This window comes from Gorilla gorilla, chromosome 23, assembly GCF_029281585.2.
Source record: "Gorilla gorilla gorilla isolate KB3781 chromosome 23, NHGRI_mGorGor1-v2.1_pri, whole genome shotgun sequence".
Taxonomy (NCBI): Eukaryota; Metazoa; Chordata; class Mammalia; order Primates; family Hominidae; genus Gorilla; species Gorilla gorilla.
In genome coordinates, this window is record NC_086018.1 from 24,457,941 (window position 1) to 24,482,183 (window position 24,243).

The following is a 24,243-nucleotide window of genomic DNA, read 5'->3' on the forward strand; positions in this document are numbered from 1 at the left end:
TATATTTGCTGGAAGCTGATTAGATTGTGCCTGCCAGATTAAGGGTGGATCTGCCTTCCCCAGCCCACTGACTCAGATGTTAATCTCTTTTGGCAACACCCACATAGACACACCCAGGATTAATACTTTGTATCCCTCGATCTAATCAAGTTGAAACTCAGTATTAACTATCAGACATGTTAACTACAAGAAAATCAGCAATCAGGCCAGGCACAGTGGCTCAAGCCTGTAATCCCAGCACTTTGGGAGGCCGAGTCAGGTGGATCTCTTGAGGCTAGAAGTTCGAGACCAGCCTGGCCAACATGGTGAAGCCCCATCTCTACTAAAAATATAAAAATTAGCCGGGCACGGTAGTGCACACTTGTAATCCCAGCTACTCGGGAGGCTGAGGCAGGAGAATCGCTTGAACCCGAGAGGCAGAGGCTGCAGTGAGCTGAGATCATGGCACTGCACTCCAGCCTGGGCGACAGAGCACGATTCTGTCTCAAAAATAATAATAATAAAGAAAGAAAAATCGAAAACTCCACAATCACTGTAATTCCTCTGTTAATAGTATAACAACTAGCATTTATATCATCATGTCCAGTTTTATAACAACCTGTTCTTTGGAGTCAGGCTGACTCAGCAACACTAAATGGTAACTTTTTAGCAGGTCGTTTAACTTCTTAGTTACCCCATCTGGAAAGTGGGTGAAGTGATACCTGTTAAGTGTGTATTTAGCACAAAGCTGAGTAGGAAGACACAGTAGGTCTTCAGTTATTGGTAACAAGGATAAAAGTCCCATAGCAGCCCTGGAAGGTTCAGTATGCTAATGTCCCCTCTTTACAGGTGAGGGTATGGCTCAGAGAGGCTGAGTGACTTGCCCAAAGTCACACAGCACATAAGAGTCACAACCAGTCGTCTGTCCCCAAGTCCTCTGTCCTTCTGTCTCCTCCATGTGGCCTCTTTATTTGAATTATTACTCTGAACGTACTTCCTGGAACCATTATTTCTGGTTCAAAGAATACATTAAAATACTCTGGCTGCTGGAAGGAAAGCTATTTCATTTTTATGCTAAAGGACAGTAAATCAGAGGGGAATGCCAACTTGCCCAGGGTCATTGTGGTCACAGTGAGTCACTGAAGACAGACGACACCACCACCCTTCCCAGCTCCTCTTCCAGGACTCTGCTTCCCCCTGGGTGGGCCTTCCTGAGAGCTGTTGGGCTGACCCAACCCCTTCTGAAATCATTAGACAGCCACGGTGGCCCCTTCTTTTCTGGACATCAAGGTAGTGATGGGGGCCAAGTGTTTCTGCAGACCCTTGTGTTGGAAAGGGCGACTGAGGGTCACACATGGCAGTGTTCCAACCGGATCCCACTGGCCTTTGAAGCATACGGCTCATTTTTTATTTTTTATTTTTATTTTTGAGACAGAGTCTCACTCTGTTGCCCAGGCTGGAGTGCAGTGGTGCGATTTGCCCAGGCTGGAGTGCGGTGGTGCAATCTCGGCTCACTGCAACCTTCGCCTCCTGGGTTCAAGCAATTCTCATGCCTCAGCCTCCCGAGTAGCTGGGATTACAGGCATCTGCCACCATGCCTGGCTCATTTTGGATAATTAGTAGAGAGAGGGTTTCACCATGTTTGAGACCAGGCTGGTCTCGAACTCTTGGCCTCACGCGATCTGCCCCCCCCTCAGCCTCCCAAAGTGCTGGGATTACAGGTGCAAGCCACCGTGCCCAGCCAAGCATACGTCTTCTTACAAAGCTGCCAGTCTATTTCCTCTTGAACCTAAGCCATTACCTTAAAAGTGTCCTCCAGTTTCCCAGAATGAGGGCAGACGAAGAGCACGCCATCCTCCAGCCTCAAAACGGATTAAAAGGCTAGAACCCAAGGAGGAGAACACTGTGTGAGCCTTTGATTCTTTAATCGCAACTGAGATAGTCCTAGAGGGGAGACTACAGTAAACACAGTTACTGGGTAAGGCAAGGTTCTAAACCCAACCTCCCTGGATTTCTGGGGGTCCCCTGGTTGGGCTTCAGAGTGTAGTACAAATGTCAGTCTGTGACTTTCATCAAAGGAATCCATGACCCAGAATAGATGAAGCCAATGAAGGAATGAATTTTTGCCAAGAGTGCAGTGAAGATCTAGATGGTGGCTTATAAACAACAAAAATGTAGAACTCACAGTTCTGAGGCTGGAAGCCCAAGATCAAGGTGCCAGCAGATTTGGCGTCTGGTGAAGGCCTGCTTCTGGTTCATAAATGACACCTTCTCACTGTGACTTCACATGGTGAAAGGAGGTGGCCAGGAGCAGTGGCTCTTGCCTGTAATCCCAACATTTTGGGAGGCCAAGGTGGGAGGATAGCTTGAGGCCAGGAGTTCGAGACCAGCCCGGACAACATAGCAAGACCCCATCTTTACAAAAAAAAAGTTTAAATTAGCTGGGCATGATGGTGCACACCTGTAGTCTCAGCTACTCAAGAGGGTGAGGCTGGAGGATCTCTAGAGCCTAGGAGGTGGAGGCTGCAGTGAACTATGGTGGAGCCACTGCATTTCAGCCTGGGCAACAGAACAAGACCTTGTATCTAAAAAAAAAAAAAAAAAGATGTCAGGCCAGGTGCTGTGGCTCACGCCTGTAATCCCAGCACTTTGGGAGGCCGAGGCAAGCAAATCTCTTGAGGTCAGGAGTTCGAGACCAGCTTGGCCAACATGGTAGAACCCCATTTCTATTAAAAATACAAAAATTCGGCCAGGCGCAGTGGCTCACGCTTGTAATCCCAGCACTTTGGGAGGCCGAGGCGGGTGGACACGAGGTCAGGAGTTCAAGACCAGCCTGGCCAAGATGGTGAAACCCCATCTCTACTAAAAATACAAAAATTAGCCTGGCACAGTGGCAGGTGCCTGTAATCCCAGCTACTCGGGAGGCTGAGGCAGGAGAATCACTTGAACCCAGGTGGCAGAGGTTCCAGTGAGCCAGGATCGCGCCACTGCACTCCAGCCTGGGCGACAGAGTGAGACTCTGTCTCAAACAAAACAAAACAAACAAAAAAATTAGCTGGGTGAGGTGGTGGGTGCCTGTAAGCTACTCCAGTGCCTCCCAGCTACTCCGGAGGCTGAGGTAGGAGTATCATTTGAACCCGGGAGGCGGAGGTTGCCGTGAGCCGAGATCACACCACTGCATTCCAGCCTGGGCAACAGAGAGAGACTCCATTTCAAAAAAAAAAAAAAAAAGGGAAAAAAAGATGCAAAAGGAGGTAAAGAAGCTCCCTTGGGCCTGTTTTATAAGGATGCTGCTCCCATTTATTAGGACCCCACCTTCATGATCTGATCACTTTCCAAAGGCCCCACCTCCTAACACCATCACCTTGGGGTCAGGTTTCCACATGGGAATTTTGCAGGGACACAAGCCCAAAGCCTTCAGACCATAGCACGGGCTCCAGAGGGGTGAGGCAGGTCAGGTGCTTTAGAAGTCAAAAACTCTCAGTAAGGCAAATCACCCCCTACCTCCTGGCCTTCCCTGAATCTTGCCTGCCTTCACTCTCCTTTCTCTGGTTTTCCTACAAGGTCTGAAAACTCCAAATGGCTGTGAGCTGGTGGTGGGGGGAGAGCCCCAGTGCTGGGCAGAAGGGCGCTGCCTTCTCTTTGATGACTCTTTCCTGCATGCTGCGTTCCATGAAGGTGAGTGGCTGCCTTTCCCACTTCCTTTCTTTCAATGAATAGACTTTTATTTTTTTAGAGAAGTTTTAGGTTTCCAGAAAAATCAGGCAGAAAGTACCAAGGAGGCCCCTTCATATCACCCCATAACACATATACACACACAGTATTGATGCGTTATTATTACCTAAAGTTCATGGTTGACATTAAGGTTCACTCTTGGTGTTGTCCATCCATTCTGTGGGTTTCGCGAAATGGATAATGACACGGACCTACCATGACAGTATCATACAGAATAGTTTCACTGCCATAAAAATTCCCACTTAAAGATCCCTCCATCTCCCCATTTCCTTTTGTCCACCCTGCTCAGAAGCCCATGAAGCCAGGTTTATGTTCTCAGTGAGAGAGGAGGTGGTCCGATCCAAGCCGAGGGACAGGATGGGGTCCCTGCCCCGAAGCTGAGCACGTAGGGTCCAGCCCTGCCTGGATCCTGGGTCCTGACTCCAGGGTGGTTTGAACCTGTCCTCTCACCCCTCCTTCCCCCCCAGGTTCAGCAGAGGATGGCCCACGGGTGGTTTTCATGGTGGATTTGTGGCATCCAAACGTCGCAGCGGCCGAACGGCAGGCCCTTGATTTCATCTTTGCTCCGGGACGATGAGAGTATTTCCCATGCTGGAATTGGTGAGAAGGGCCGAGGCGGGGCCTGGGCAGACTGTGGTCCGGTCCAGTCCCTACCGGTGTTGTTTCCATGCTCAGAAACCTGCCTCAGCGGAAAGCTCTTATTTGGGATTTTATATCATGTCGGGTCCCTCTTTCCCTTGGTTATTGTAAGTGGAAACTTTTCGGCTTGTATTTCCTCAGATTTTTTTTTTTTCCTTCCAATCATTTGCTTCAGAGACTCCTTTCTGGCCTAACAGCGCATTCCTTTGATTGGTCCTTGAGTGACCAGAGACTTAGTGCCCTTGTAAGTCTGTCTTCTGTTGCTACTTGTTTTTTTCAGTGCTCTGAAATAGAGTAACTAAATGGTTATTTGTCTGAATATAATAATGTAAAACTTCTTGTGGTCATCTTAAAAAAAAAAAAACTAAACTAAAAACTGCAAACCAGAGAGCTAGAGAACTTGGCCTCTGATGCTGGCACACAGGGGACCCTTCAGCCACCTGACAGCAGGGGGACAGTCTGCAGCCCCCGCACCTGACTGGCTTCAGTAGCCAGGTGGAGAGGCTGCCAGACACGGTCAGGGTGGCACACAGTGTCCAGGCCCAGGGATACTGTCACCATCGCTCACCTCACCCTAAACCTTGTCAGGTCCCTGATGGCAAAAGCATTGGGCCAGTAGGACTGGAGGCTACTCTTTAAACATGGCTTTCCTGCAAAGCTGAAGCTGGTGTCCCCCAGCACCAAGCTGCGGCTCACACAGATCAGCCACGGAACGTGTGATCCGCTTACCTCACTGCCTACAGAAGCCCTACGGCCAAACTGGGCCTGGAAAATTCCCAGTTTTAGGTGTTTTGAGTCCACAGTGATGAACGTTAAGGCCACCAGGTTGGCTGATAGGAGCTGTAGGGGGATAGGACCATGCTCACCCAGCGACATTTGGGGAAAGCCTTTCTCTGGCAAAACTGGAATAATAGATCTGACCAAAGTTCCTGTTTTGCTTTGGAGTTCTGTTGCCTATGTTTTTTTTTTTTTCATTTATTTGTCTGTACATAAATGTTCAAACACTAGACTTGGAGATAGTGGAAGAGTTGGCCCTGTGTCTTTGTCATGGCACAAAGGTGTGCACTGCGTGACAATGACCCAAGCCAGTGTGTGCTAGTGAGGAGACAGAGAAGACCTACATGCCCAGAGGACCCGTGGCCGTTGTGCTGGTTTTCTGGTCTCCTGTGAAGAACATGTGGATCTCTTCCTGAAGGAAAAGGTCCCAGGAGACCAGTTTGAGGCACTCAGTCTAGAAATAGCCTGTGTTAGCTGATGTGTGAAAGCGTAGCCGGCCAGCCACACTAGAGATGCCTTTTCTGAATAATGTATTATGAGCAGTGTCAGATTTATAAAGCCGAGGAGTGGTTTGGAATATACAGCTGGTCGCAGGTGCAGGTCCAGTGTTTAGATCCGAATGGAAAACAGCAGCTTCTAAGAGGTACAACTGTCGGAAGAAAACACAATTGAAATGCACCAGGCAGGTACTAGCAAGTGTGCAAAGAGCACATGTCTACATTTGAGTAAAATGTCTACACAGATATTTGTCAGTGATGAGAATGCAGGAAAAGGCAGACATTTCAAACATACCTGAAGTCTTTTTACTCATTAAGTATCTTGTTAAAGAATCAGTGAGGTGCATGATTTCTACACATCCTGACTACTCTGCTCTGCGTTTACAAAACCAACAGCCCGCGCAGGTACCTAGCTACCTGCATTCATGTGACGTGTCTGGGGAACAGAAGATAAATAAAGGATCTTGCTGAAAACCAGAGTGAAGTGGTGAGGTCATCTGTTGTAAAGAAAGACTTAGGCCAGGCTCGGTGGCTTACGCCTGTAATCCTAGCACTTTGGGAAGCTGAGCGGGGAGGATCGCTTGAGCCAAGGAGTTTGAGACCAGCCTGAGTAATATAGTGAGGCGTTGTCTCTACCAAACAAACAAACTAGCTGAGTGTGGTGGTGCACACCTGTAGTCCCAGCTATTTGAGAGGCTGAGGTGGGAGGATCACTTGAACCTGGGAGGCGGGGGCTGCAGTGAGCCTAGATCGCGCCAGTGCACTCCAGCCAAGACGACAGAACAAGACCCTGTCCAAAAAAAAAGACTTGCTAGGCAGAAGGGGGCAAGTGACTTTGACGCTCTTCTGTTTTGAGTGATGTCACAGAGACAGGTGGGTCACTAGAACTGATCGTGGATAGTGAATGAAGCAAAATGTCCCAAAGTAATGGGACTAGTGGGGTGGGGACAACAAGAGCACATCTAGGTATGTTAAGGAGCAATAGATGTCTAACTGGGCAAAGAACAAGGACTCTGGCTTCAGAAAAGCTGAGGATTTAGGACTCCGTGCCAGGAGTTTGCACCCTTGGGACCTTGGGCAAGTCCCTTAGCCTCTCATAGCCTCAGTTTCTCCTCTGTGGGTATGTGCAGTATCTGGCATATAAAGGGCACTCAACAACCCTGTTTCCCTTTCTGCCACAGCTGAGTAGAGAAACAGGTGAAGAGGAAGGCTGCCAAACGGAAGAGATGGGAAAACACATCGGGACAGCAGTGGGTGTGGCCAGAGAAGCCAGTGGCTACTTTCAATTGCCTGTGTCTAATCACAGAGGAAGAAACATGTCCCTCAGTAGCTGTGTTTTTCATGTTTTTCCCTTTAGAAGAGAGGGAGACAGGGGGGTCTCCCAGCCAGGAGCCCTAGAAGCAGCCGGGCTGCCGCGTATTTCCACCGGCAAGCGAGGTTCCAGCCAGCAGTCCTGGCTGGGCTGCCACAACAAGCGGAAGGGAAGAGCGCCACTCACCTGGGATCGCGATGTTTCTCACCCTCTTCAAGTGTGCATTGCCAACTAGGCATTGCTAAACTAATTTACATGTTGTAGCTCTGGAGGCTCAAGGTGAGAAACGGGAGCCAGCCGGCTGCAAACGGGAATCCTGCCTTCCACCCGAGACAGCCTGGACTGGCCTCAAGCTCCCTCTGTTCCCATGTACTCAAGGCCAGACCAATTACTATTTGTAGAAGGTCACACCCCAGGTCTTCTGATCCCAAACCCTTTCTCCCAGGCACCTGTTCATCAGCCCCTAGAGTCACCCAGATTGTCTGGGTTCTGTCCTTGGTGACAGCGATTAAACTTGTAACATTGAGTGCTCCATAGCATACCGTGGGGGAGAGGAGTGATCCTGGTGTGCTGGTCCTTGACTGTGGCTGCACGATGCAGTCACCTGGGAACTTGTCGGAAACCTCAAAGCCCACACCCCACTCCCAAAGCATCTTTTTTCATTGTTCTGAGAGTGGGGTCCAGGCATGGGTCTTTGTTTTAAACTCATTTCCGGTCATGATTCTAATGTGTAGCTCGGGCTGAGGGGGTCGCTGCTGTGAGTAGCAAGAATGATAAGGCCTTTGAAACCATTCAGCCTGGACGTTAAAGTCTGAGCTATGGCCCTGTGTAACACCGGGCAGGCCACCTAAGCTTGGTCTCTAGAGGACAGTCACTGTTTTTTGTTATCTGTTTTTGTTTTTTTGAGAGAGAGTGTCCTCTGTTGCCCAGGCTGGAGTGCAGTGGCGCAATCTCGGCTCACTGCAACCTCCACCTTCTGGTGATTCTCCTGCCTCAGCCTTGCGACTAGCTGGACTTACAGGTGCCTGCTTCCACGCCTGGCTAATTTTTGTATTTTTAGTAGAGACAGTTTCACTATGTTGGCCAGGCTGATCTCGAACTCCTAACCTCAAGTGATCAGCCTGCCTCTGCCCCGCAAAGTGCTGGTATTACAGGCATGAGCCACCACGCCTGGCTGGCAGCCACTGCTTTTAAACCTATCCTGCCAACAGTATGAGCCTCTTGCAAGACCATAACATCCCCATGCTCAGTCCTTGGGTCTCCAGGGCTGGGCCCATGATCCAGATCTGACCAATCAGTCTTCCAAACTCTGGGCCACTGAGAGATTGGGTCAGGGCTGGACACGTGATCCAAGTTCTTTTTCTGGGATGACTGTGAAAGAGAGGCCACTTTTTATTAGGTGGGGTGGTGGGGGGAGGTGAAGGGAAAGAAGCTGAGAGAGAAACCCACGGAGGCAAGCGGGGCCTGCGCTGTGGAGATCACGTGAGTCCTGAACGCAGCTCTGCCGAAAACCAGCTCTACCTCTGGACTTTTCTGTTACATGAGCCAATAAATGCGCCTTTTATTCGTAAGCCAAGTTTGAGTTGTGGTTTCTATCCTTGCCACCAAAAGTCCTAATCCACTCTGTGAGTGTCAAGTGAGGTTTTGGTAAGATGCTATTATGTCATGGTCTGGGTGGATGGGAGAGGTGCTCCATACACATTGTCAAGATGTAAATATGAGTAGCAGAGGCTAAGCACAGAATGAGGTTTTTGAGGACCGTCATACCTGCTGCCAGCAACCTTCCATAACATTTAACTCCCCAGCCGAATCTTGCTAACCAGATGTAAACACAGGGAACAGGACAGAATAAGGCCACATATTTTAGAACTGCTGACAGATGGCAGGGAAAATACTCAAGCAGATTGCAGCATTAGGAGGCAGGAGGCAGCACACACAGGGATTGGTTTACTTTCCGCCTCTTTCCCAGGCACACACGTTGCTTCTAACTTCTGGGTACCTGCCCTTCCCCATATCTCCCCGCTTCCCATACATTAGCCACCCCCACGGTCAAGGTGAGGGCACCTGCTTCTTTGAGCATGGAGAACACTGTGCACCCTACGAGGTTCCTTCCCCTACCTCATCCTTGTCAACTGCACATTTAACACATGAGGAAACAGGCTCAGAGCGGGCAGTTGACATGAACAAGGTCACGCGGCCAGCTGCAGGGCGAGCTGGAACTGGAAGCCGAGTATCCAGGCTCGCAGCACAGTGCATCTTCTGAAGTCTGGACACACATCCAGGCCTCACTTCCTCAACATGCAGAAGGACCACACCCCTCCGGCCCCCAGGTCCTTCTCCCTGTGCCGGGAGGCCATTTGCCTTCTCAGAACACTCAACAGGACCCTCCATTTGCTGAGGGCCCATGATAGGCCAAGTCCTTACGTCCATTTCCTTCTCCTGTCCATTTTAAAGAAGAGGACACTGAGGCTCAGAGACAGAAAAGCAACTTGCCCTGATTTCCAGCAATAAGTGGCAGAGCTGCGATTTGAACCCAGCTGTCTGACACCAAAGCCCATGTGCTCCTGCCACAGCCACACGAGCCAGTCCAGCCTGGGTGGGGAGGAAGTATGCACAAGGTGTCTTTGAGCAGCACACTCGGTAGAGGACTTGTCTCCCTCTCCTCCCCATGGGTTTGGCAGCCTGGGCCTCAAGCCCTTTCCTCGCGGTGCTTGGCCCAGCTGATAGCAAGGCAGGGCAGGGGAGAAGGGTTGCAACTTTTCGGCTTATACCTCGGCATGCACAGGCAATCATAAAACACCTCCCAGCTCTTGACAGGATTCCAAAGCACTCTCTGGGTTTTATTCTCAGGGGAAGTACAGCTAATTTCAGGTTTGGACATTTAAATCCTGGATCAACAGAGAAGGTGTCCTATTTTCACCTTGAAGCCCTTAGAATCTTCACTGTAAGCTTCCCAAACTCAACAAATATGTTGAAGAAAGATCTAGAGTATGTTTTATTTCTAAGCTAGGATGCTGAGCGTGGGTCTGACACCTGCCCTCCCCCGTCTCCTCACAGAGAGCCGGGTGGCAGTCAGAATCAAGAAGCAAAGCAGGAGACAAGTGCTTTCCCACACCCACTGCCCTTTTCCCAGGAGCAGCGGTGGGTTCACGGGTTGGGAGAGGAATGTGTGTGTCAGGAGCACAGGCTGAGAGTATTAGTGTGGGTTTCCTGCTCACTCTGTCCACCAGCTCCTTCAGGGCAGGAATCTATCTCCTTGGCTGCCTTCTCCACTGGGGCTGTCCCTCCCCGCCCCAAACCTCATCAGTGCCCAGGCTCGTCTGCCCATTATCTGGCCTCCTCTCTGCTTCAGCCATTCCACTTCCCACCTGGACAACCACAGCCTCCTGGTGGTTTCCACTTTGCCCAGCTTATCCCCTACTCAGGAGCTAGTGACCTTCCTCATGAGAACCAGCTCCAGTCACTCCCCTGCATTTTTTTTTTTTGAGACAGAGTCTCACTCTGTCACCCAGGCTGGAGTGCAATGAATCTCAGCTCGGCTCACTGCAACCTCCGCCTCCTGGGTTTAAGCAATTCTCCTGCTTCGGCCTCCCGAGTAGCTGGGATTACAGGCATGTGCCACCCCACCTGGTTAATTTTTGTATTTTTAGTAGAGACGGGGTTTCATCACGTTGGCCAGGCTGGTCTTGAACTCCTGAGCTCAAGTGATCCACCCGCCTCGGCCTCCCAAAGTGCTGGGATTATACAGGCGTCACACCGCGCCCATCCCACTCCCCTGCTTAAAGGCTCCCCTGTGCCCCGCGCCATGGCAACTTCATGTGGGGCCCCAGCTCTTCTCACGCCCTCCCTGTGCTCTGTGGCTCGGCGCTACTGAGAGAGAGGGAACTGGGCATCACAAGGAGAAAGCAAGTTGGCAGGAGGATGGATTTGTTTCCTCTGGCTGCTGTAACAAATGAGCACACACCCAGAGGCTTACAACACAAACCCATGCTCTCACGGTTCTGGAGGCCGAAGTCTGAAATCAGTTTCACGGGACCGAATTCAGTATGTTGACAGTCACAGTACCTCCGCACACTCTACGGCAGAATCCACTTCTTGCCTTTTCTGGCACCTGGTGGCTGCTGGCATTCCTTGACTGGCGGCTACATCACTCCAGTCTTTGCCATCTTCACGTGGCCTTCTCCACGTGAGTAACCTCCCCCTGCCCCTCTCCTAAAAGCACATTTGCGAGGGCATTTAGGGACCACGGATAAGCCAGGATCATCTCTTCGTCTCAAGATCCTTCACTCAACCACATCTGCAAACATCCGATCCAACAAGGCAACATTCACAGGTTCTGGGGATTGGGACCTGATCTTTGGGGGCCACCATTCAGCTCACTGCACACACAGGGAAGTGGCCTGTGGCAGGTAGGCTCACACCAGAGAAAGGTCTGCTGCTACTCACCCACCCCCAGCAGGGCAGGGTGTTAAGAACGCAGTAACTGGGCGGCATGGGAAGTACATCTTAGCCACATTGGAAAAGACCACCAAATATGCAAGAGAGACACCATGGAGGGCGACTTCAACAAAGCCCCTGGTCTCCACTTGCTACCACCCTCTGTCGGTTGAAGTGACAACGGCCCAGAAGTCTAGATGCTTCCCTCCAGGGGAGGAGACAGTTTGATTAGGCTCAAACATCCCCTCTAGGGGTCCTTTCCCAGTAGGAATCTGATTGCCACTTGATATGGTTTGGCTGTGTTCCCACCCAAATCTCATTTTGTATTTCTCATAGTCCCCACATGTCGTGGGAGGGACCTGGTGGGAGGTAATTGAATTATGGGGATGGTTACTTCCATGCTGTTCTTGTGATAGTGAGTTCTCGTGAGATCTGATGGTTGTATAAGGGGCTTTTCCCCCCTTTCACTCTGCACTTCTCTTTGCTGCCACCATGTGAAAAAGGATGTGTTTGGTTCCCCTTCTGCCATGATCATAAGTTTCCCAAGGTCTCTCCAGCCCTGCGGAACTGTGAGTCAGTTAAACCTCTTTCCTTTATAAAGTACCCAGTCTCAGGTATGTCTTTATTAGAAGCGTGAGAACGGACTAACACACCACTATTAATCACTCATGCGACCTTTATCCTTACAGTTCACAGGTGGCAGATGGCTGGCACAGACAAAGCCAAAACAGAGGCTTTTCTGCCCTGAAGAGTCACTAGAATCTGTGGTCCTGGATCACTGACAGTGGCACTCGGTGTCAACTAGGAGTCCAGGGTGGGCAGGCTGTCCTGCACACTGCCTTCCCTTGGGAAACATGGCCATAAGAGGTTGTGGTGCCCATTCCAGCAAGAACATGCTGCTTGGCTGTCCGTCGCTGGGCCTGTACTCTGGGGGCACTAATTTTGAGGGGATGGGCCTGAGGCTGTGGGATTAACCGTGTCCTGAGTGACCCCCTGAAACCTCTGAAATATTAAAAAACGGGAAACCAGCGGGTTAAGTGTTTCTTCTCTGCAGCCTCTGGGCCACAGTTACCAAGCTTTAGAGATGACGGCTGCAGCTGCCAGTGCCCTGGGGCTCTGAGCAGAACCTCCACTGCAGAAACTAAGCAGGATCAAAGGAGGAAAGAAAGGGGCACACCTGCAAAGTGAAGTTTCAGGACTTTACTTTTTCTGAGTTAATCCAGGTGCGTGAGACTTTTCCATATACACGGATAGGCTTTGTACGGTTCCATTTTGGGTCAGTGGAAGAATTTTCACAACACAAATGATATTATAAAGTTGTCTTCTCTGGCCTGGTACTGGGGACCACTGGTCAAAGACAACGTGAGACATTGCGGGGGCTTCCTGGAGCTGCAGTAACCACAGCAGAGAACTTGTAATCAATTTTTTCTAGGAGAACATAGCAGAGGAGTAAGACAACATTTATCCTAGCTTCGGATAGGATCCTCTTCCATCTAGGCAGATGGGATCCAAGAGACAGCAGAGATCCCGGAGAGAGGTGATAGAAGAGGGAGACACAGGCTTGGTGTATTGGATCAGCTGCAGCTGGTGCTCCCTGGAGCAGCAGGCTGCAGCCTGGCACCCCTACAAACAAACGGTCCTTACCCAGCCACACTGAACCCAGGGAAGGAAAAGAGGGATGCGCCCACGCTACGCGCGCGCGCGCGCACACACACACACACACACACACTGTCTTAACCCTTACTTTTGTCACAAAAAAATGCTGCCATTTAATTACTCAGAACTCTAGCATTTTTTGGCTATTTTATTTCTAGCCCTTGGAAGCTTGTTTCAAGAAAAAGACACCATATCATAAACATCAGATATCAGTTCACTGACACGAAATTATTAACAATACAACTCTCAAATGGAATCTCAAGTACTTCCAGTAAACATTCAGTTAAGATTTTGACAAATATTTTCATCCTGCAATCTGTCTCATACTGTCAAAAAAATGTCTGACTATAATGTAATAGAACTGAGGTTTTAAGTACCACACAAGCCCAGGAACACACAACTGAATGTCATTCCCTTTCATGCAGCCACCACTGAAAAGCACAGTTGCTTTTACCCCCAGACATCTTGTAAACTCCTATTTAGGGACACTCGCTCAAGAGGAACCAGCTGCACGGCCCACTTGTAGTCAAAGGCAGCGCAGGTTGGTCCTGTTGTCACTGAATTCTCAGGGCTCAGCCCCCAGGGCTTTTATAAAGGGATCTCTAAAGCCCAAACTCCCTTCCATATTATTAAGGCTTGCCCCCATTGTGGGTCCAAAGAAGACGCCCCTAGATTTGAGTAGAGTTCCAACAGAATTCAACCAAGTGGTCTCCGTGTGCTGCCGCTTCCCTGCAGGAACGATCCGGACCTCCCAGCAAGAGCGCACTGGAGAAACCTACCTGCGGCGTGGGCGTGGAGTCGGCCTGCTCACAGATCCGGCACCTCGCTGTGCAGTCACACCGCCTACCACCACCTGGTGTGGGGGTTGAACACACACACTCTGGGCTAGTGGACGATCAGGTTCTAGAAAAAATGCCAACTTGGAAGCTTGTGGCACCAATTCAAGCTGGGATGGAACAGCAGCAGGAGATATGAAATACCTCAGGCTCAGTATGGCAGAGAGGGAGCCAAGCCCGTCCCAGCCCCAACACCACCGATGAAATACAGTTCTTTATCAAGTGCTCTGGGTCTGCCGACCTGAAGAACTAACCCCTGCCCCCAAAACACATCCCAATCTGCAAAAGGAATAACAAAAACTCAAATATCATTATGTTCCTAAAAAAGGGAATGTTTTCAAGAAAAATAAAATAGAGGGGCCTTTTCAATTATAAAAGGCAGAGCTTCCTTTGCTGGTTTTCTCCTTCCCAGTCACCTCCTGGGTGCAGTTCAGAGCAAGTTCACCCCGTGCTTCAGCAGCTTCTGCTTCGCTTTGCCGGAGAGGCTGAAGGCGCCATCCTGAGGGTTTGGGAAGCCGGAGCTCCGTGCTGCAGGTGCCAGCTGCTGGAAATATGTCTCCTGGATGGGGTTGCAACAGGCGTACACAGCCGTGGAGGCATTTCTGTTGGAGGAAGAAAGAAGACAACGGTCCAATGCTGCTGGTGCTAATCTCAGACCACACAGAGACCTCAGTAAGGTTCTTGTCACAGAGGACCCAGGACACCCAATGTGGCATGTGCAGCTGTCATGGCACGGAATTCTATTTATTCAGCTGAGTTTCAGGCTTCAGTGCCAATACCATCTTTCCTTCCTTTCAGCTCACTAGATGCTGGAAGAGTCCGTGGCGGGACCATCCACAGTGGCAGCAGCCACAGAGCCTGGAGTTATAAGTACTGCATAAAGGAACTGTGGAGTGCCGGCTTTTTTGATATACTGGCAGCTATGCAATGTGCTCTGCATACAGTCTCTGCTCTGCCCCTCACATAAGCTCTGCAGTGGTGGTATGGTCCCATTTCACAGACAAGGACCCTGAGGCTCAGAGTGAGTAGCTGGGGCTACCCTGCCTCTATGACGAGGCAATGGCAGTGTCCGAGAAAGGAGTCTAGTCTGCTCTCCACACTGGGGGTGGCTGGATAGACTGAGAGGGAGTGAAGGACAGGAGTGGGATGTGACATGAAGTGACAGGAAGCCTGTGGACACAGAGAGGGAGGGATGAGGGCACTACACAGAGGCGGAGCCACCTGGGAGGAGCCAACTCCAGGCCAAGGTAAACAAACCCCCCTGGTTTCTGGATCCTGCCTCTCCAACTATTATGGGCCTCAGTTTCCCCCAAATCTAGTGAGAAAGGGTGGAGTCAGGGACTGCTAAGGCTCCCCTCACTCAATTCTCTCCTTCCCTGTAAGGGAGAAAAATCCCACCCTATTCCAAGCTTCAGTGTCTCCTGCACCCACTGGCCCAGCAAGACAATCTCTTCTCACAGCCCTGTGGGAGGGCTCCGAGGCCAGGTGGTTATGAGCATGGATCTGGAGTCACACACACTCAGGTGCTAATCCCAGCCCTATTACTTCCTAGTGTGTGTCCTGGGCTGCTATTCAACATTTCTGAGTCCCAGCTTTTTCATCTGTACAGTGGATGTTGCAACAGTATGTGCCCTCATTGGTGTTTTTGTTTTGTTTTGTTTTGTTTTAAAGAATGAGATTAAGTGAGTGCTTAACACATTGTGAGTGGTTAAGAAATGGTAGCTGTTCATATGTAGAAAGCTGAAACTGGATCCCTTCCTTACACCTTATACAAAAATTAATTCAAGATGGATTAAAGACTTACATGTTAGACCTAAAACCATAAAAACCCTAGAAGAAAACCTAGGCAATACCATTCAGGACATAGGCATGGCCAAGGACTTCATGTCTAAAACACCAAAAGCAATGGCAACAAAAGCCAAAATTGACAAATGGGATCTAATTAAACTAAACAGCTTCTGCACAGCAAAAGAAACTACCATCAGAGTGAACAGGCAACCTACAGAACGGGAGAAAATTTTTGCAACCTACTCATCTGACAAATGGCTAATATCCAGAATCTACAATGAACTCAAACAAATTTACAAGAAAAAAACAAACAACCCCATCAAAAAGTGGGCGAAGGATATGAACAGACACTTCTCAAAAGAAGACATTTATGCAGCCAAAAAATGCATGAAAAAATGCTCATCATCACTGGCCATCAGAGCAATGCAAATCAAAACCACAATGAGATACCATCTCACACCAGTTAGAATGGCGATCATTAAAAAGTCAGGAAACAACAGGTGCTGGAGAGGATGTGGAGAAATAGGAACACTTTTACACTGTTGGTGGGACTGTAAACTAGTTCAACCATTGTGGAAGACAGTGTGGTGATTCCTCAGGGATCTAGAACTAGAAATACCATTTGACCCAGCCAACCCATTACTGGGTATATACCCAAAGGATTATAATTCATGCTGCTATAAAGACACATGCACACGTATGTTTATGGCGGCACTATTCACAATAGCAAAGACTTGGAACCAACCTAAATGTCCAACAACGACAGACTGGATTAAGAAAATGTGGCACATATACACCATGGAATACTATGCAGCCATAAAAAATGATGAGTTCATGTCCTTTGTAGGGACATGGATGAAACTGGAAACCATCATTCTCAGCAAACTATCGCAAGGACAAAAAACCAAACACCACATGTTCTCACTCATAGGTGGGAATTGAACAATGAGAACACATGGACACAGGAAGGGGAACATCACACACCGGGGCCTGTTGTAGGGTGGGGGGAGGGGGGAGGGATAGCATTAGGAGATATACCTAATGTAAATGACGAGTTAATGGGTGCAGCACACCAACATAGCACATGTATACATATGTAACAAACCTCACGTTGTGCACAGCACATGTACCCTAAAACTTAAAGTATAATAATAATAAAATTAAAAAAAAAAAGAAATGGTAGCTGTTGTTTCTATTAGTATTATTGAAATAATCTCTCAACAAATGCCTTGAGCTATGTGTCTCAACACTAAACCCCTCTCAGCTCTAAGGAAGGTGACATACTGCAGGGCCACAAGGTGGTTGGTGGAGCAGATGCTGACATTTTACTTGTTTCCACCTCCCACAAAACACACACACACACCCCCAACACAGCCAGTTCCCAAACCAGTGACTGTAGATGCAAGTTGCCTCTGGGTTGCCGGCCTGGGGCAGCTGTGAATTAAAGCCAGAGAAGACACATTTCTGACAGAAAGATCTATTGGAATATTGGCTAGAGACGGTGAGAGGCAGCAGAACAGCTGGCGCTCAAGTGTGGCAGGTGACAGGGAATCAGAACCATCCTAATCACCCACCCAGGCTCCCTATCAGTCCACCACCCATGCCCCTCACACTGGGCCACACTGCCCCGACACTGAAATGTGTGTGGAAAGGTCATACATGTGCTTAACAGTTGGAGAAAATGCTTCAAATCCTGGCCCTGCCACTTAAGAAGAATATAACCCTGGGCAAGCTGCTTATCCTATTTGTGCTTCAATTTTCTCATCTGTAAAATGAGGATTTAAAAAATGCCCTTGAAGCCGGGCGTGGTGGCTCACACCTGTAATCCCAGCACTTTGGAAGGCCAAGGTGGGCGGATCACTAGGTCAAAACATTGAGACTATCCTGGCCAACATGGTGAAACCCTATCTCTACTAAAAATACAAAAATTAGCTGGGCATGGTGGCAGGTGCCTGTAGTCCCAGCTACTCAGGAGGCTGAGGCAGGAGAATTGCTTGAAACCAGGAGACAGAGGTTGCAATGAGCCGAGATTGAGCCCCTGCACTCCAGCCTGGCGAGAGTGAGACTCCATCTCAAAATAAATAGATAAAAAATAATGCCCTTGACCAGATGGTTCCAAGGACTACGTGGACTAATATACACATTGCCAGCACTGCCCCTGACCTGCTAACTTGCTTTATTTTCTGTTACCAGTTGTCAACCAAATTCTCAGGTCCCAGTCTCCTCGGGCTTTTATAAAGTGATCTTTAAAGCCCAAACTCCCTTTCTGGTTTCATAAGAGAAGCATATAGAAAGAAAAAAACAAATTCGGTTGGTTAAATACTGTAAATTACAATAATCATTAACAGATCTATACTTCTTCTGGCATGGAGGTGTTCAAGCTATGCCATAATGTGAAAAAAGACAACTGTAAAATTGTACATTAGTAGAATCCTATTTTCTAGAAGACTTAAAATAATTAAAAATACAATTTATATGTGCAAAAAATAAAAACCAAAAACCAATAAAACCTGGAGCAATATATACCAAACTGTAAAATGTGGTTATTTCTTGGTGTGTGATGGAGATGAGAGAGGAAAATGTTTTACTTGATACATTTCCAAGCATTCTGCATGACTGTATGATCAGCATGTATTACTTTTTTTTTTTTTTTTTTTTTTTTTTTTTCTGAGACGCAGTCTCACTCTGTTGCCCAGGCTGGAGTGCAATGGTGTGATCTCAGCTCACTATAACCTCTGCCACCCGGGTTCAAGTGATTCTCCTGCCTCAGCCTCCTGAGTAAGCTGGGACTACAGGCACCCACCACCCTGCCCAGCTAATTTTTTGTATTTTTAGTACAGACAGGGTTTCACCAGGTTGGCCAGGCTGGTCTTGAACCCTGACCTCAAGTGATCCCCCTGCCTCCCAAAGTGCTGAGATTACAGGTGTGAGCCACTGTGCCCAGCCATATTACTTTGTAATTAGAAAGATAACAATATTTCAACACTGTTTCTAGCAAGGAGACGGAGCCGCAGTCCCTAGTAATGGATGTAGCTCCATGATGGTGAGGACCTCAGGTTCCTTCACTGCTGGACCCCAAGCGTCTAAAGTAGGAAGGGAACCAGAAAGTCCATGGCATGTGACTGCACAACAGTGGATGATGGCGGCAATAGGAACAGACAAAGGAAGGCCTTAAGAAGAGTAACTAGAATGTTTTTCATCTACTTAGGAATAAGGTGCTGCCTGGGCCCCACAGGTGGTTCCCATGAGCAGGACCGTGGAGAGTAGGTGGGGGAGCGACTCAGGGAGGCTCACCTGACAGTCATTTCATAAAGCGCGGGCAGCTGGGCAAATTCGCTATGCATCAGGCTGACGGCCTGGAGGAAGCGGCGATCCTGCGGGGTGGCCACCTGTGGCAGGTTTGCTTCCAGAAGAGGACACAGAGTTGTGAAGAGCAGACAGTTACCTTCCACCCTCCCACCCCCTGAAGCCCAGTACTGAACACGGGGACTGAGCACGGCTCAAGGCCATGAGTTGGCTGCCCGGGGCAGAGACAAAGGCCTGGGGCATTGGGCTTCGGCTGCCGCCGCCGTGCAATGCAGCACCTGGTTTCTGCGTGTGGATCTCAACATTCTGAGACAAACCCTATCACAGATATGTGAACATGAACTTCTCTCAAAACACTGGGAAACGCCAAAAACAGACACATGAGCAGAGAAGCGCCTGCCCAGTGAACGCCACACTCAGTGAGAGTGGGCTCCCGGTGAGAAGAGAGCCCTGAACGCAGGTCAGACAACTCTGTGCACAGCCGTGTCATCACGATGCTGGGGCTCAAGTTCTCACCTCCACCCATCTAGAATCTGGCATCCCCGTCGCTCCAGGCCCCTTGGCTGGTTCTTACCCATCAGCAAGCTCTGAATGCGGTCGTAATGTGTGAAGTTGTAGGTGCTGCTCGTGGAGGCTGCCTCATCCCTGGGCAGCGTCTCTTTCAGGTGGACTTCCAGCCCATTCAGCGACGCCAGGCTGCCGTGGTACTGCAAAGGGGGAGAGGGTCATGGGCTTGTAGGGCTGACCTCAGCAAGCCTTCTGAGGGCTAGTTAACCACAGACTTAGTTAAAAAAAAAAAAAAATCCTCCAGCCAGGCACGGTGGCTCACACCTGTAATCCCAGTGCTTTGCGAGACCGAGGCAAGAGGATCACTTAAGCCAGGAGTTTAAGGCTGCAGTGAGCCGAGACCGCACCACCGCACTCCAGCCTGGGTGACAGAGTAAGACTCTGTCTCGAAAAAAAAAAAAAAATCATTCATGGAGTATCTTACTGCCTACTTGATCCAGCAAAATGGACTCTCACCAACATTTTTCTTTCACCCTTATGTTCTAATGTTTTTAAAAATAATGATTATACTGTAGGAGATTTAGAAAAGAGATGAGCAAAAAAATAACAAGAAAAACAACCCATCATTTCACCATCCAGTAATAGCCACTGTCACCACTGTGGTGTATCTTATTTTAACCATGGCTTTCCTACCCAGGCCGCATGATTTCACAATACAAACAGCCTGGGACCATCCCGCATTGTTTCTCACTGGCCCTGGGTACAGAAGTCCCTCACTGGATGTAACACGGTAACTTCTCTCTGCTACACCTAGCACGGTCCTGGCTTTCTTGGAAGGACTAAGTGTCAGTCAAACAGCTTTCTGCACTTGATGGTTCAGAAGAGGAATACAGTTGAGGACGACTGTCAAGGAGATGGGTTCAAGTACCTGTATTTTTACAAACCTCCAAGGAGATAAAGTTTAAGTACAATTGAAAAGACTGGACTAAACTGTTTTGTGTAACTCTTTTTCTGTAAAATAAAAATGAGATCAAATCATAAATAATGACTGATAGTTTTTTAACCTAACAACACAGCATGAACTGCTTTTCTCGTCTTTAAATATTCTATCATACAATTCTTTAATGGCTGTGTGGTGTTCTTCAAGCTCCACTGAGGGCTTGACTCAGTAGGCCAGGCCCGTCATAATAGGCTTGGTCTGAAATGTGGTTTCCTGGGCCTGCTTCAGCCACAAGAAAGAAGGCCACTGTCCCCAAACATTTGCAGTTCCCAGGTAAAAAACATCCCAAGTTCAGCCTCTTTTTAGTCAAATGACCAGGAGCAAGTTACCAAGTTTTCTGTGCCTCATTTTTCTATTCATCTGCAAAATGGGAACAGTACGGGACTATTGAGTGACTTAAATGAAATGACACATCCAAAAGTCCTTTGTAAACTCTAAAGTGCTATCCTGAGGCAGAGTCTTTTTATAAAGTCAAGGAAATGAAAATAATCATATAAAAGAAAGGGTGTCTCTTTAGAGATCACAGATAATTTGTGGACTATTTTTCAACAGCTATGTAAGAAAAATAAGTGCATATAAAAAGTACAGAAATGCAAACAGAATGCTTCTGAAGTAAATGTCATGAAGCTTACATGTTATTTTGGGAGTATATTGGTGTTAAATCAGTTTTCCTGTATGAAAGTCCCAGAAATGATATTTCAAGTCAATAGGTGTGACATACAAAGTTATTTTCTATGCGCTCAGTTTTGTATCCTCAATGCTTAGTAGAGTGTCTGACTCCTAGTAGGTGCTCAATAAATGAATCCACTAAATGAATGAATAAATGAACACATCCAATGCCAAGCACTGCCAATTTATGAGCTATTTGGTTTAAACCAAGGGTGCAGAGCTATGTAAAAAGATACGTGCTCAGGAAAGACAATCATAATATCTCATGTTCAGATCACTGAGAGAGCCTGACCAACACTGCGTTTAACACTGAGCCTCTTATTTGAACAGATGTGTGTGTGTGCATGTGCCGACACGCGCATGGGCACACATAAGCATTCACCTGATGAAGTCAAACCACAGCCTCACTGAAAGTTTTTGGACCTCAAGAACCTGCTAACAGTCATCCCTTCCATGCTGAGCTGGTGTCCAGAGGAAGAAACAATAAGAACAGAGAGTGAGCCATGCCAAAAACTGTTTCCCCACAGGCACGGAGCTTTGCTTCCAAAATCTTCTGCCTAACTTGCACTCAAGATAGGATCACTTAACCATAAAAACACAGTTAATCACAAGATGCTATGTCAGATGACATGTGGATAATTTTTACTGATAACCAAGTGCTTTCATACATACCAGGGGTCAGCAAACTCTAGCCTATAAACTAAATCCAGCCTGTTGCCTATCTTTGTACAGCCTGAGACCTAAGAATGGTTTTTATATTTTTTTACTTGGTTGGGGAAAAAAGTCAAAAGAATAATATTGTAACGTGCATATTATATGCAGTTCCAATTCCATGTCCATAAATAATTACTGGAATACAGTCATACCATTTATATACTGTCTATGGCTGTTCTTGTACTACAACAGCAGAGCTGAAAAGCTGTGCAAAGCTGAAAATATTTGCTTTCTGGTCCTTTACATAAAACGTTTGCCAGCCACCGATATATACTGCTACATAATGTGATCCTCACAACAGCCCTAGGCGACGCAGAGCTGAGGCTAATTCCCGGGTCCTCTGACTTCTAGTGCACACGAAAGCAAGTGGCACAAATGTCAGTGTGTGACACAGCGTGCAGCAGGAGCAATGCATGGAACACACATTCACTTAGAGATACCGGTTTCCCAGGTGGGGGAAGGTGTTTTTTCATAAAATGTTTTATGGCAACACTCTCACACTAACTTCAAGCTTCATGTACTGTACACAGAAGCTCCATGTCCTATTGTAGTGATAAATAATTAATCTGATCACTGTGTTTGAAGGTCAATGAGATTATCTTGGGGTTTGAGTAATGGACTATCAGCGGCTCTATGCTGCCCCCTGGTGTGAGCCTATTCCGCTCCCTCTGAGGGAATTCCAGCCCCAATCCCAACCCTCCTAGCTGCTCCACCCACGTCTCCTTCCACCATCCCAACCCCTGCTGCCCCTCACCCTAGCCCCACTCCCTGTGGAAGCTGATCCACCCAAAGACAAGACAGCCAAATGACACAAGGGCAGCTTGGCAGTATGTAACATCATTAAGGAGCCCTTGCAAAAGGGGTGTGCTCACCATAACTGGGGATATTTGGTTTTTCTAGACAGTAGCAGAGGGGCTGCAGGGAAATCAGATAAAGTATTTTCAAGGCTAGTCTGGGACAAAAAAGCAATCAAACACCTCTTTCCGATTACAAAACAGAAATCCTTTGGGTCTGATTAACAAACCCACTCTCAAACCAGTGGGCTGATCAGTTAGTCACTCCATACTAGAAAAGATTAGCTTTTCAGGGATGGGTGCAATCATGCCTGTAATCCCAGCACTTTGGGAGGCCCAGGCGGGCAGATTACCTGAGGTCAGGAGTTCGAGACCAGCCTGACCAACATGGAGAAACCCTGTCTCTACTAAAAATACAAAATTAGCTGGGTCTGGTGGCACATGCCTGTAATTCCAGCTACTCAGGAGGTTGAGGTAGGAGAACCGCTTGAACCGGGGAGGCGGAGGTTGCAGTGAGCTCAGATCACACGATTGCACTCCAGCCTGGGCAACAAGAGCGAAACTCCATCTCAAAAAAAAAAAAGAAAAAAAAAGAAAAAGAAAAGAAAAGATTAGCTTTTTCTCTTCCATAAAACTACAGTCTATTTCCCGGGGCCTAGCCAGCATCAAACCCTGCTTTCCACAGAAGCCCATGGAGGCTGATGTCATAACAGCGTGGATAGACCTTGACAAACCAGGGGATATGGCCATAGAGCACGAGCCACAGAAGGCAGGACACTGACCCCCTTTCTTCAGCTTCCCAGCTATCACTGCAAGGGCAGGGCAGTGGGGGTACAGAGAGGCTGGGGTGGGGAACCAGAAACAAGCAAGAATTCTGGACCTGCCGCTTGCAGGAAGTCTTTTCATCTGAATGAGGCTGTTTTCTTACTGGTAAAATGGGAGTTACAATGCCTCCTTCCCAGAACTGTTCTAAGGCTTGGCTAAAACAAGAGATGCAAAGTATTTCACATATAGTTGGTGCAGAATACATCTCAAAGAGCAGCCTGGGCTATTTTTTCCTTTTTGTGGGGGAAGGTAAAAAGAGAGGTATTATATCCACTTTATTGCTTTCAAACACTGGGCCCTTCAAAATGACATTTCTAAGGCTCGACACTGTGCAGAATAGACCATGAAAACCAAGGCATCGGCAGGGAGATGAGGCGTTTAACACTGCAGCCACAACTCCCTGCACTGTTATAAGAAGGAGATGGATAGTCACTCCTAGCTATGGTGAATGGGGATACAGGAAGCAAATGAGTCGTAACTCAGTGATCCAGCGTCTGTGGAAAGGGGACAGAGAAGCCTGACAGCTCCAGAGAGCATTCTCTTGCTAGGAGCTCTGTGCAAGGAAGCTGCTGTGCAGTCTTATCTCTTCTGCTATATTTCAAGGTGACTAGCTCATTTACGGAGGGTCACAAGCCCTGCATGATAGTAAGATCAGCTTAGAATAATACACATTTAAGAATAAAAACAAGGAAAGCCCCAAGACACCATTTGCCCTGCAGCAATTTCAACCTGCTGTTCTTACTGCTACCACTTTCCCTGCCTACTAAAGCAA

General features: G+C 48.2%; 2 protein-coding genes across 12 annotated transcripts in view; one reads left to right on the forward strand and one right to left on the reverse strand.

Moving 5' to 3' along the window:
* Positions 1-6,104, forward strand: part of ASPHD2 (aspartate beta-hydroxylase domain containing 2) — a 16,494-nt gene extending 10,390 nt beyond the window's left edge. For both annotated transcript variants that reach the window (XM_055374833.2, XM_031005494.3), the window contains exons 3-4: positions 3,544-3,657; positions 4,182-6,104. In XM_055374833.2, coding sequence (XP_055230808.1) covers positions 3,544-3,657; positions 4,182-4,291 — 224 coding nt within the window. In that variant the 3' untranslated portion in view covers positions 4,292-6,104. The remainder of the gene's footprint in view (positions 1-3,543; positions 3,658-4,181) is intronic.
* Positions 6,105-13,160: 7,056 nt separating this feature from the next.
* Positions 13,161-24,243, reverse strand: part of HPS4 (HPS4 biogenesis of lysosomal organelles complex 3 subunit 2) — a 31,804-nt gene continuing 20,721 nt past the window's right edge. For all 10 annotated transcript variants that reach the window (XM_019018353.3, XM_019018352.3, XM_031005495.3 and 7 more), the window contains 3 exons: positions 19,537-19,669; positions 18,951-19,059; positions 13,161-14,470 (listed from right to left, as the gene is read on the reverse strand). In XM_019018353.3, the coding sequence (XP_018873898.1) occupies positions 14,299-14,470; positions 18,951-19,059; positions 19,537-19,669 (414 nt within the window). In that variant the 3' untranslated portion in view covers positions 13,161-14,298. The remainder of the gene's footprint in view (positions 14,471-18,950; positions 19,060-19,536; positions 19,670-24,243) is intronic.